At 34.3% G+C, this 14,301-nt stretch overlaps 1 protein-coding gene across 1 annotated transcript in view; it reads left to right on the top strand.

Annotated features, from left to right (window-relative positions):
• LOC107678700 (ryanodine receptor 3) overlaps positions 1 to 14,301 on the top strand; it is a 196,980-nt gene that overhangs the window by 26,222 nt on the left and 156,457 nt on the right. Inside the window, exon 2 of the mRNA XM_016474072.1 lies at positions 6,266 to 6,385. Coding sequence (XP_016329558.1) covers positions 6,266 to 6,385 — 120 coding nt within the window. The remainder of the gene's footprint in view (positions 1 to 6,265; positions 6,386 to 14,301) is intronic.

Raw genomic sequence — 14,301 nt, 5'->3', positions numbered from 1 at the left:
TGAAAGGTGTTTAAATTATTTAAACAGCCATTCAGATTTGAATATTTCATTTTAATCTGGACTACAACATGCCCTAGATATTGGTCACACTTTACATTAGGGCTTCATTAGTTAACATTAGTTAATTCATTAGTTAACAAACTGCCAATGAAAAATTTTTCTGAACATTCATGAATATATTAATATATCATTAATAAAGAAAGTTGCAACTGTTATTTAATGAGCTAACATGAACTAAGACTTGCATATTTTAAACAAAGATTAATAACTTCTGTAGCAGATGTAGCTATTGCTCATTGTGAATGTTAATGCATTAACTAAGGTTAACTAATGAGGTCTTATTGTAAAGTGATACCTATTGGTCTTTATAGTTCTTTTGCACTTTAATCTGTGTAAAACTTTTAACTTTATACATTTTTCTGTATTGCTTTATTGCATTTAAATGTTCAGTTATTTTTGTTATAAGTTTAAAAGTTATTAAACCTGTTATACTGTATTATGACAGCACTTTTTTTAACTAAATTTCAATACCGTGATAATACCGCACACCGTGATAAAAGCATTAACAATTAATCGCAAAATGAAAATTTGATACCGGCATATCCCTAGAGGAGAAACAATAATGTACAGTATGTGGAAAATAATGTGTTTTTTGAACCTTAAACCGCATAAACCCATATCATTACACCAAATACACAAAATAATGTTCTTTTTAGCAGCATCATATGACCCCTTTAAAGCTCACGGTCACTTCAGTCTCATTACAGCCGCTCACATCAGACGTCATTCTGATGTTTGAGCAAAACATATTCAGGCCTGAATTTAAGATTTATGGATTTAAATTGGATAGCCTATATAATCCTTGCTTTTGGATTACACTGTTTTAATATTAACTAAAACCTAATAATGTATTTGTCATTCATAAATGAAACGGTCAGATTTCTGCACTCAGAAATTCATGGCATAATTTAGAGACACGCAACATGCAGACTTCATATTTAAATAGCAGTCTTTTTGCGCTTTAATATATACAGCCACTAGTCCATATAGCAATTTCATTAAGTGTACAGCACTACTTTTGATTTATTCATCCAAGATTTGACATTCCGCATTATAGTGTAAATTCCATTTTCATGACTAGATTCATGACGCATTTTCCACATCGCAGAAATCATACAGACCTAAAATGATTTCTCGGACCCCACTTTCAGAACCCGTTCTAGAGCATCGTTTGCAGTGGTTTCTCTGGTCTCTGCTTTCGCTCTGATCTCAAGAGCTGTTTGAGGCAGGCTGGGATGTTAAATGGATGTTACACTAGTGATGAGTGTGTTGTGGTGATTTTGAGCGGCGTTAAGCGTTATTAGTTGATCTGAGTCCCAGCAACAGGAAATAATCGCGTCCCGTTCGTCTGAACACTGAGTGTGTGAGTCACGCGTCACTTCAGCAGGACCTGAGAACATCTACAGCTCCATCAATCATCAGTCACCACAAACACTCACAAAAACAAGCCGTCTTCTCTTTGGGAGTTAAAGTTAAATCCATAGACACAGGAAAACACCTCTGTGCAGGCATTATATTTATGACCATTTATGATGATCTGCTTTTGATATTCCCTCTTCTGGTCAATAATTTTTCATACGTTTTATCCCTGCTTCTGGTCAGATTGGGATACTTTCTCCCTTTCCGTCATTATAAGGTCATGTAAGTTTATAATCTGTACTACTTACAGAAGTGGAACTATAAGTAACTATATTATAAGTTTAGGTCTGATGTTTAGACATGTTTGTTATATCCTTGAAATGAGGTGAGATTATCTATAGTTGCTGCCGCCACACTTGTATAAAATCAAAATATAATGTTTTATGAAACATTTTTAGTTAATTAAATTTTAGAACTTAATCTTATTATTTTAATAAATTATTAAATTAATTATTTTTTTTAATCCAATATTATATTTTATTTTTCACTTATTTCAATAATCAAAAAAAATATTTGGGTTGACGTGTTCTGGAACAGTGTTGTAAATACAACTTAACCACTGATTTCTAGTCGTGTCCTCTTTTGGCAGGCCAAATAAAGTAGTTTCGCTTTCACAAGCATCACACACGGCGGGCTAGAGTGAGCCGAGGCCGGTAAGCTTTTGAGAACGGCCCGGCCGGCGGATTCGATGAAGGAGCGGCCGGAGGACTTGCGGCAAGCACATGTGACGACCCCGGGCTGGACTCCGCTTCTTGACTCCCAACTTTTATAAAGAATATCTCTTTGGATTTGAGACTTTAGTCTTTGCAACTTTACAGATCTTCTTTATGCACCAAGAGCTTGTAACACTCCAAAGAGAAAGGAACAATTGAAATCGCATCATATGACCCCTTTAACAGTAACACCAGTAATTTACCAGTGGAAATATTTATTTAATTTTAACTAATGTTTTACAGATTTTACTACCTTAATACATCACGGTGCCTGTAAATTGCATTTATAAGAAGAAAGCGAAACACTTCCTTTGAATTTCATGCCGTCACAGTCACACTCCCTGTAAAAATCCACATTGTAGTTATTTATCGCCCTCAAGGTCAGCTGGGCAACTTTCTAGAAGAACTGGATATGCTGCTGTCCTCATTCCACTGGGGTTCCTCAGGGATCTGTTCTAGGGCCCCTCCTCTTCTCTATATACACTCCATCACTGGGACCCATCATTCAGGCACATAGTTTCTCCTACCATTGCTATGCTGATGACGCACAGCTCTACCTCTCATTTCAACCAGATGGTCCAATGGTGCCTGCTCGAATCTCAGACTGTCTGATGGACATCTCAGCATGGATGAAAGAACATCACCTGCAGCTCAACCTGGCAAAGAAAGATCTTCCCAGCCTCCCCATCAGTACAGCACCAGTTTACCATCCAACTGGGCTCATCAGTGATAAGCCCATCGTGTTCAGCCAGGAATCTTGGGGTGATCCTCGATGTTCAGCTGACCTTTAAAGATCACAATGCAAAAACAGCACGATCATGCAGGGTTGCACTACACAACATCAGGGAGATCAGACCCTTCCTAACAGAGCATGCAACACAGCTTCTCATCCAGGCCCTTGTCATTTCTAGGTAGACTATTGCAATGCTCTTCTGGCTGGACTTCCAACATGTGCAATCAGACCTCTGCAAATGATTCAGAATGCAGCAGCATGTCTTGTTTCCAATGAGCCCAAGAGAACCCATGACACACCGCTTCTCATCTCTCTGCACTGGCTTCCAGTCGCGGCTCGCATCAAGTTCAAGACAATGGTGCTTGCCTACAGAACAGCCACGGGCTCACACCCTCCTACCTCTGCTCTCTCCTATGCGTCTGCATCCCCTCCAGAAGCCTTTGGTCGGTAAACAAGCGGCAGCTCTTGGTCCCATCGCAGAGAGGCACAAAACCACTGTCTTTTACTGCACCCTGTTGGTGGAATGATCTACCTAACTCCATCCAGACAGCCGAATCCCTCACAATCTTCAAGAAACAACTCAAAACTCATCTCTTCCGTGAGCATCTAGCTGCCTCCAATAATAATAATAATAATTGAAAAAATAATAATTCTATGCCTTCACTTTTTCTATTCTCTTATTATCCTCCTGTCCCAGCTTTTACTATTTTGCATGATGACTGAAACCTTGTATAGCGGGCATTACTCATGTTTATTGCCACCTTATGATTGTTGTATTCCTCAACTGTAAGTCGTTTTGGATAAAAGCTTCTGCCAAATGAATAAATGTAATGTAAATGTAAATAAATGCATAGTCTTAAGTTAATTGTTAATTGATTTAATTAATTAAATTGTAGAACTCTGACTTAATGTATAAATATTAGGTGAAAAACTTGGAAAAAAATGTTCAGTAAATTTTTTTTACTTTTAATTTTAAAGGAATTACATTGTATTTCTACATTAAATTGATGACATTCTCGATGAAATATATACCCTTTTGTTTTGTTTGTTTTTACCAAACTACACACAGACGGCCGCCGTGGCTCCATGTGCCCCGCCTCTCGGGATCATCAGCAGCGCTACACACCCATGAGCGCCGACACCGAGGATCACGGCGACCGGCTTCTCTCGCGGTAACGGTAAACAAACACAGAGCGCATTCGGTCCGGATCTGATGACATTGCTCGGGATGTGGAGGCTGCAGTGACGGGAGAGATCCCAGGAGTCCTTGTGTCTGTGCATTACCTTTAGCTGAGCGAGCACACACAAAGGTAGGATCCAGCACTGCTGTCGAGGCACATATGCAACCAATGTCGTTATGAATACTGTGGATATCATGTTAAATCCAGACTGAGTGCTAATAGATGCAAGCTAATGAGTGAGTGTGTGTGCGCGTGCAAATGACCCTTACACAAAGTACTGATACCATAGTAACAGATGCTAATACCGTGGTATTGAATGATTTCCATAGAATGGCATAAAATGATCATTATATATATTCAAAATAACCATTAGATTGCTATATGTACCAAAAACAAAACATGAACCATGACTAGTGAGGCAAAATCACAGACATATATCATATCTCTCACGTCTTTATATGTGTACTGAGCCTGCATGCAGACTGTGAGTGTCTGAATGTGAAAACTGTTGTTCGGCAGACCCAGCCCTGGCCTCGCTGTCTGTATACACACACACACACACACACTTCATATTCTTTTCTCACACACACACACACACACACACACACACACACATATGTATGTATGTATGTATGTATGTATGAATATAAGATGAAATGAGACGTGACCGTACTTGTTAGTTACACTGTAATCATACAGATCTGTGTACTGTGTACCCCTCTCCATTAATTAACCACAGCCGCTGTCATCATACTCTTCATTATTTTTGCTGATCTCATTGGCAGAGGAAGGTGTGTGATCCGTTGACCTTTGACCCTCAGTGATGTGTCAGTGCTGCATAATGCAGATGTAAATTAGAGGTTTATATTTAATAAAGCAGATGGTAAGATGCTGCAGAACTTCCCCCGATTAAATGAAGCATCTGGATATTGTTCTGCGGCACTTGACCGCATCAGCACATTCACCAGAGAAAAACACACACACACACACACACACACACACACACAAACTGCACTTCCATATGGAGCAATTCAGTGTGATTCTGAAACAATAGAACGTTTGATCATGTTTCAGTCATTGAATGTGTCTGTATTCAGTCATCGGGTTTAATTCACTCTCTAACACTGAAACAAACCTGAACACAAAGCAGCCTTCTGAGAAAGAGCTCTAGATATTGGTTGAAAATGTTCAGATTAGGGCTGCATGATATATCGAAATAGAGGCGATAGCGCGATTATGGCTTAGTGCGATTTGATTTAATTAAATGTAGTTCATGTTCATTAAAGGTGTAGTTCATCGTACAGTATTTCAGCGTCTGATAAAGGATTGGTTAATTCACTGTAAATCCAGCCGTTCTGAGACGCTCTAATGTTTTTGTTTGCTGGCAACCCATCAAAATAAAAGCTTGATGGTTTAAATACAAAAAAATTAAAACATAATCTTTAGTCATTTTAAAGTAAAGTAAAATTTTTACTTCACTTTTTTTAATTTTACAGTATTTGTTACAGTATTAGAATATATATCTTATTTTGCTTAATATTTTTTTCATAGTATTACAATCTCAGTATTATAATCAATAATCACAATAAACTCATTATTATTTTAGAGTCATATTGAATTGGTCAAAAACAGTGGGAATTCGGCCTATTAAAGGATAAAATGTTTTTTAAACCTGTTTTTTTTTCTTCAATTTTTTAAAATTATTTGTATTTTCTATGCACATGCACTCCCCGACAAAATCACTCCATTAACTCTAGGATGATTGATTGAAAATTTCTGTATTTTTTTCATATCACGATATACATCGCAGAAAAACAAAATATTAAGTCTGTTTTTCCTAGTTCATTAGTGTTCTTTATATTTGCACTTTAATCTGTTTGGAACGTTTTCTTGCTTTATACTTTTTTTGTGTGTGTGTGTGTGTGTGCATTTAAATGTTCTTTTTTGTTATTTTAAAAATTGTTTATCTTTTTTGCCTATTTTTGTAATTTAATTCAATGCAGTGATAATACACTGTATACTGGGATGAAAGTGTCAACATGTATCGATATGAAAATCTCAACCTCACAAAGAAATAATAATCTTTTATTCAGGACTTCTGCTTGATTTGAGCGTTCATTAAATAGCAGTGTCTGTGATTTCTGGTTTGTTTCCGTCAGGACGATGAGGTGGTTCTGCAGTGTGTGGCCTGCATTCAGAAGGAGAACCGCAAGTTCTGCCTGAGCGCTGAGGGTTTGGGGAACCGCCTGTGTTACCTGGAGCCCACGTCAGAGGCCAAGGTGAGGAGAACCATCACCACACGAGAAATCACACCCTCAGGCTGCTTTCACATGAGAGAAACGTCATCATTCTGCATGTGACGTAAACATGCATCTGATTCTGCTGGCATGTATATTTTGTGTGTGTTTCTTGTTCTGTGTGTTTGTGTCATGTGTATTTATAGAGCTGCTGTTTGTGCGATTGTTTGTCTGTTTTTAATTGTGTAAACTGGTCTCACAGTCTGCTCTCATCATCTTTCTCTGGTTTGAGAGATTTGAGCTTTTTTTCATTAATTGAGTAACTGAACCTGAGCTCTTTGTTAAAGGGTAAGTTCACCCAAAAATGAAAATTAGCCCACAAATTATTCACCCTCAAGTCATCCTAGGTGTATATGACTTTCTTCTTTCAGACGAATCCAGTCGGAGTTATATTAAAAATTGTCTTTGATCTTTCAAGCTGTTTATTGCCACTCAGCGGGTGTTGCATGCATCAGTCCAAAAGAAGTTAAATAAAAAGCGCCCATCCATAAAAAAAAGTGTCTCACACGGCTCCGGGGGTGAACAAAGGCCTCCTGTTGCGAATCGATGCCTTTTTGTAAGAAAAATATCCATATTCAAAACGTAATAATCACTTTAATGTAGCTTGCGCCAACAGTTGTACACGGAAGCAGCTCCGGGGGAATGACGTATGAGGTCGGCGTTGTGCATGGATTTGGCAATTTTTTAATGGATGGTCGCTTTTTATTTAACTTCTTTTGGTTCGTCTGAAAGAAGAAAGTCATATACACCTAGGATGACTTGAGGGTGAGTAATTTGTGGGCTAATTTTCATTTTTGGGTGAACTAACCCTTTAAGGCTCGTTCACACCATGGATGATAACTATAACCATATCTATAACCATAAAGTTTTAGTAATCATTCTCAGAGAATAGTGAGTCTACCGCTACAACTCAGAATTTTTTTCCATTTGATGAACGATAAAAACACTGACAGCCAATCAGAATCCACTGACTTTAAAGAGCTTGAACATGTAAAGCGACAGACGACACAACTGCAGAACGCGCTTATAATAAACAGAACGAAATATTGTCTGCTGGTTTGGATACTAATATAGTTATCGTTCTAGCTATTGCTATGGTCATATCATAGTTATCGCTATAGTTATTGTTATACTTAACATTATAGTTAATATTGTGGTTGTTGTTGTAGTTATCATTATTGTTAAAGTTATTTATTATTATTTTCGTTGTGGTTATCGTTATAGTTATCGCTGTAGTTATAGTTGTTGTTATAGTTATTACATTTATCGTTATAGTTATTGTGGTTATTGTTATAGTTATTGTCATAGTTATCATGGTTGTTGTGGTTATTGTTGTAGTTATAGTTAATACAGTTATCATAATGGTTGTCGTTATATAGCTATATTTCATTGTCATAGTTCTAATAGTTGTCATTGTGGTTATCATAATAGTTATTGTTATAGTTATTACATTTATCGTTATAGTTATTTTAGTTGTTATTAGAGTTATAACAGTTTTCGTTATAGTTATTGTGGTTATTATAGTTATTGTCATAGCATAATAGTTGTTGTGGTTAGCGTTGTAGTTATCGTAATAGTTGTAGTTATAGTTGTTATATTTATTGTTATAGTTACTGTGGTTATTGTTATAGTTATTGTCATGGTTATAGTTGTCATTGTGGTTATCATTAATGTCGTCATTATAGTTGTAGTTCTAGTTATCGTTATAGTTAGTATAGTTGTCAGTTGTTGTGGATATTGTTATAGTTATTGTTATACTTATCATTATAGTTAACATTGTGGTTGTTGTTATTACTGTTGTAGTTATTATAGTTAAAGTTGTAGCTATTGTGGTTATCAGTATAGTTATTTTCGTTGTGGTTATCGTTATAGTTATCGCTGTAGTTATAGTTGTTGTTATAGTTATTACATTTATAGTTATAGTTATTGTGGTTATTGTTATAGTTATTGTCTTAGCTATCATAGTTGTTGTGGTTATTGTTGCAGTTATAGTTACAGTTATCGTTAAGGCTGGGCGACAATTCGATAATGATAATTATCGTGATATAATTTTCCTTGATAAAACGATATGAAGAGTTTGATAAATGTTCAATATAATGTTTATGCGCCAAAAGCGGAACGAAACAGCGCAACTCATTTGAATCGCGCCACACGGACCGTTTATCCGCTCGGATCACAGTTCAAACTGCTGCGTGGCGCGAGCTCACTAGAGCAGGGCTGCGTTTCCCAAAAGCATCTCAAGCCCAAGTTGATCGCAGCTCTACTGGTGACAATGGTTCAACGATCAACTTAGGCCCACGATGCTCTTGGGAAACGCAGCCCAGATGCGTTTACTCGGTCACGCAAGCATTAAGCAGCGCTGTGAGATCCAGTGTCAGTGTGAAGCGCTTGAATTCAGTGATGAACACAAATGACTCGGTGAGTTAAACTAGTTTAAAGCCAAACAGGAGAAACACTGTGTGCAACGAAACAGTCAGAAGGCTTTTCAATCTACAAATCGCCATCATTTACCATGGATTTACTGTAGTAACACTCACTGCACCATGGTATTGTGGCAGAAATTTGGGATATTCACACTGAATTTTATTAAAAGAATAATGGTATATAATTGTAGTATGTATTTGTGATTAAGCTATAGCATGTGTGCATTTATACTGAATGTTTTTAGACTACTGTTTTTCATACAAATAGGCTACCTAAAAACCATATAGTTATATTTTTACCATGGTATTGAGGTGCTATATGTGTGGTCTTAACTGTGCTTATCATGATTTACTGTAAATGTATGCTACTATTGGAGACCAATGCTTAATTAAAAAAAAATAAATGAATAAAAACTTGGTCAGAATCAATTTAACCATATAAAACTGAGGTTGCTACAATTTTTCACAGATGTTACTGATTTTGATAATGAACAAAAATTTACCTCTGCATCCTAACTCAAGCTACTATCAAATGAGCATTTCTAAGAGACAAAAAGTGATATTATTATTATTAATATTATCAGGCAACCCCAACCTGTTTCTTCATTTGAAACAATATCACTCATTAGAACACGCAGAAACTAAGAAATACATTTTTCTATTTAGATATTTATTTTGTTAAGGAAAATTAATGGTCTGGTTTCTACAGCTTTCACTTTGGAGCAGTAATCTGGCTTTAAACTTCACTCTCAGAAAAAAGGTACAAAAGTTGTCACTGGTTTTGGCACCTTTTCAAAAGGCATACTCCTGTACCAAAAGAGTCCATAATGGTACCTTAAAGGTACATATTAGTACCTAAAGTGTACATATTGTACCTAAAATGTACAAAAGTGTACCCTTTGAAAAGGCACCGCCCCCAGTGACAGCCACCGCACCTTTTTTTCTGAGAGTGCTGAAAGAAATAAAGATTTGACATTTATCGTGGTAATTATCAATATCGACTGATTATCGACTAAATTATCGTGATAATTTTTTTGGCCATATCACCCAGCCCTAGTTATCTTTATGGTTGCCGTTATATATATTTCATTGTTATAGTTCTAATAGTTGTCGTTGTGGTTATCGTAATAATTGTTGTTATAGTTATTACATTTATCGTAATAGTTATTTTAGTTGTCATTAACCGTGAGCCGGTTGAAAATCGATTCAAATGTGTGACAATTCAAATCGGTTGAGATGCTAAACAAATTTAGTCTTTGCAACTTTAGGGATCTTATCTATGCACCAAGAGCTTGTAACACTCCAAAGAGAAAGGAAAACTTGAAATCGCATCATATGACCCCTTTAAAAAAGAAAATCGTGAATCAAATTGTGAGTTGAGTGAATCGTTACATCCCTAGTTGTCATTATAGTTATCATAACAGTTTTCGTTATAGTTATTGTGGTTATTTTAGTTATTGTCATAGTCGTAATAGTTGTTGTTGTGGTTAGCGTTGTAGTTATAGTTGTTATATTTATTGTTATAGTTACTGTCATGGTTATAGTTGTCATTGTGTTATCATTAATGTCGTCATTATAGTTACCGTTATAGTTAGTATAGTTGTTGTGGATATCGTTATAGTTATTATTGTAGGTATTATAATTATCATTGTGGTTTTTGTTTATAACCTAGTTACCGTTATTTTTATTGTTACCGTTATAGTTGTAGTTATCTAGCGTAGCGTTAGTTCTGGCAGGTCACGTTAGTCAAGCTTGCATCAGCTGACTCTCAGCTGATCCCCATCAACCTATGGGAATACGACACCTGTCTAAGCATTCATATGTAAGGTCCTGCAGTAGTATCAGCAGTTTTGCATTGCTCAATAGCTAATTACCCTCCTCCATCCCCAGCTCCTCCTCTGTCAGTCGGGATTCAGCCTTCTGATTCTCCTTTGAATCAGACTAATTCTAAAATGTGTACATAACGTTATTGAACTTTAACGATATCTGCAATACATTTATGTTGGTTCTGTTCTGTTTACCCTGGGGGGGTTATCGCTGCTCTCCCTGCTCTCATCCATGCTAGGCTGCATGGAGGCGCAGGGAGTTCTTGCCCAGAACAGAACCATACCGCCTATCCAAACTGTATGCTAATTGTCAATCATCTTTGACGATAGTGGTCCTGACAGAAATCATAGTTATGACTGTAGTTATCGTCATAGTTATTGTTGGTGTGAAGTTTCTGAGTCGAGCTCATATATGCGACTAACTGGATTCTTCCACATCGCTCCTCGTTGACTTTAGTGCGCTTTAGCTTTTTTTTGCATGTTTCTCGTCCTGAGCTGTGGATGGAGACGTGCTCACTGTCCTCACCGGCTTTAGTTCTGATCTCAGAGCCGGATGTGATGCTAATTAGCTGAGACGGGGATGATGTATCGCCGCTCGCGCTGCTGCTTTGGCTTCATTGTGCGTTTTCTATTCTTATGAGAAGCGTCGCTCCTCAGGGAGAAAGAGAACTAATGATCCACTTTCACAGCTGATGAGCTGAGCGCTTAAAACACTTCAGCAGGACTCGCTCATGATCGATGACTGTTAGACGATAAACACATGTACATACACCGTCTGCAGCTTCATGCAGGGATTCCCAAACCTTTCTCAAGCCCTTTGATCGCAAATTCAATAATTTAACAACACATTCCCATATTAATGATTCTCTGATGTTCGTTAATGGTCACATGACATGCAGCTAAACAAATTAAATATTTAGTAAGTGTTTCATTTTGATTAGTTTTTATTTTAATCTTATATTTTTATGAATTAATTGTCAGTAAGTATTTTATTTAGTTTTTATTTTAAAAGTATTTAATTTTAAGTGTTTTATCTTGATTTGTTTTATATTAAGTGTATTTATTTTAATTTTATATTGATATGAGTGAATTGTTTTATTTGTTTTGTTTTTATTTTAAAAAGTTTTATTTTTATGAATTAATAATTAGTTTTATTTTGATTGGTTTTTATTTAAAATGTATTTATTTTAATTTCATATTTTTATGAATTAATAGTGTTTTATTTTACATTTTTATTTTAAAAGTATTTATTTTAATTGTACATTTTTATGAATTAATTAAGTGTTTTATTTATTTATTTTTTAAAATGTTTATTTTATTTTGATATTTTTATGAATTAAGTGTTTTATTTTAATTTATTTTAAAAGTATTTGTTTTAATTTTATATTTTTATGAATTAAGTTTCATTTTAATTTATTTTTAAAATGTTTATTTTAATTTTAGATTTTTATGAATTAATAGTGTTTTATTTCGATTTTTTTTATTTTAAAAGATTTTATAAGATTTTATTTTAAGAGATTTGATTTGAAATTTATTTAAATTTTACATTTTGATTTACTACTGTTTATCATTGCAGAATGTGTGCACAGACTTTATTTTTATAATATTTTTTATAATAATATAATATTAATTAATTTATGTACTTACAATATTTTGTTGTGTATTTAAATTTTTCTGGTAATCAAATGCAGGCATAAAACATTAATTGAATTTATATTTTATTAAAATGAAAATTAAACAAACCCTTTCATTTTTTTGGCAAACAAAGTCTTGCACAACAGAGGTTTACTGTTAAAACTAAAACTTGGAAGAAAAATGGTGTGATTGTTCCCTTAAAAAATAAGTTTTTTTACGTATTGATTTATCAACAACATGCATTGATATGTAGAAGCTCTGGCTCGTTTGTATCGTAGAGCTACTCTTCATGTGATGAGCCGTGAACATCGTTAGATACAATGCTCTTCGTTTAGAAATGCATCCAGTTTCCCTGCTAAAGACAAGGATTTTCATAAATATTTTTCACTCAGAATTTCTCTAATGTTTTAGATCTTGGCATAACTGGAATGCCCATTGTGTTTTAATATTTTATTACTTTCCATGATTTTTACAGGTCTAGAACTCTTATTTTAATATCAGGTTGTTGAAGGAGTGAATTGAAACAAGAAATATCTTAATCTTAGTTGTTTTAGCATTTTAATGCTTGCTTTGTCTTGTTTAAAATCATCAAGTCATCTTCAGACTTTTGCTGAAGGATCTATTGTTATTTTAGTATAACTGAGATATTGTATTATATGTTATAGTTTTTATTAATATTTAGAATTTTTAAAAATATTTTCTGTTTTATGTTCTCTATATATTTATATAAAATTATGATATATTTGTTTTTTATTATTTTAGTTTTAGTAATTTTAGTACATCAGGTTAAAATAAATTAAAATGAGAAACTAGCTGGCAAGTTTAGTTTAAAAAAATGTTATTTAATTTAATTTAAATTTATTTAATGTAACGAAAATGTTTTTAATGGTTTTAGTTTTTCTAATAATAATTTTACATTTACATTTACATTTAGTCATTTTGCAGAGAGAGAGAGAGAGAGAGAATAATTTTTATATAATTTTATAAGAAATGTTTTATTTTTTTGTTTGTTTTTATAATAACCCTGGTGAGTTTACAGGGTCAAAGCAACTAGTTCAGAAGTGCGACTGCTAGAAAGAATCTCTTGAAGGTTCTTCAGCAGGTCGTGTCCTAATAACAAAGAGCTGAAGCTCTGAGAAAGTTTCTCCAGCAGACCTGGATTATCTGGACATCGTGATCCACTTTCATGAGTTTTTGTTTGCTGTTCTCCAGTAAAGCAGGCCAGTTTGCTGTTGTATGTGCTTCATTTATCTTCTCATTGCTCACCTCATACTGTCAGCGGGATCTTCTGGCCTCTTTGGCTTCAATCCCAAACCTGCTCCGAACACGAGAGCGGCTCTAAATCACACTCGAACCTTCAGTTTCCTTCTGCATAATGAACTCTAGTTAATTCTCTGAACACTTATGGATGCCGGGTTATTAGAGGGTCTTGCAGTTATTTCATGTTTTAAAATACACATTTTCACAGTCATGTTTTGCTGTTGTTAAAGTGCAAGAAAGATCTGATGCTCAAACATGCGTGATATTTACCAAAGTTTATTTCGCTGAAAACTGAAACTGAGAGTAGTTTATTTAATAACTATATAATTAAATGCATTTTATAATTAACACTCAAATAAAAAGTTGCACACAGGGTTATTATAGTTAACTAAAACTAAAGCTGAAACTAAAATAAAAAAAAATATTTGAAATAAAATAAACAAATACTGAAATTAAGTAAAATTTAAACAACTTTATTTCAGCTAGTTTCTCATTTTAATTTGTTTTAACTTAATAACTAAAATTTACTAAAGTAACTTTTAAAAACTAAACTAAAACTGAAATTAAAAATAATATATATAATAAAAAATATACATAAATATAATATATAAATAAGTAATATATATATATATATATATATATATATATGTAATATTTTCTATAATTTATTGTTATAAATATACATAAAGTAACATTTAAGTAATTAAGTAATACAATTAATTTTTTGTATGATATAAAATGTTTTATGGATAAT

The sequence above is a fragment of the Sinocyclocheilus anshuiensis genome, unplaced genomic scaffold (assembly GCF_001515605.1).
Source record: "Sinocyclocheilus anshuiensis isolate Anshui unplaced genomic scaffold, SAMN03320099.WGS_v1.1 scaffold208, whole genome shotgun sequence".
Lineage (NCBI taxonomy): Eukaryota > Metazoa > Chordata > Actinopteri > Cypriniformes > Cyprinidae > Sinocyclocheilus > Sinocyclocheilus anshuiensis.
This window is presented reverse-complemented; position numbering and strand designations above follow the sequence as displayed.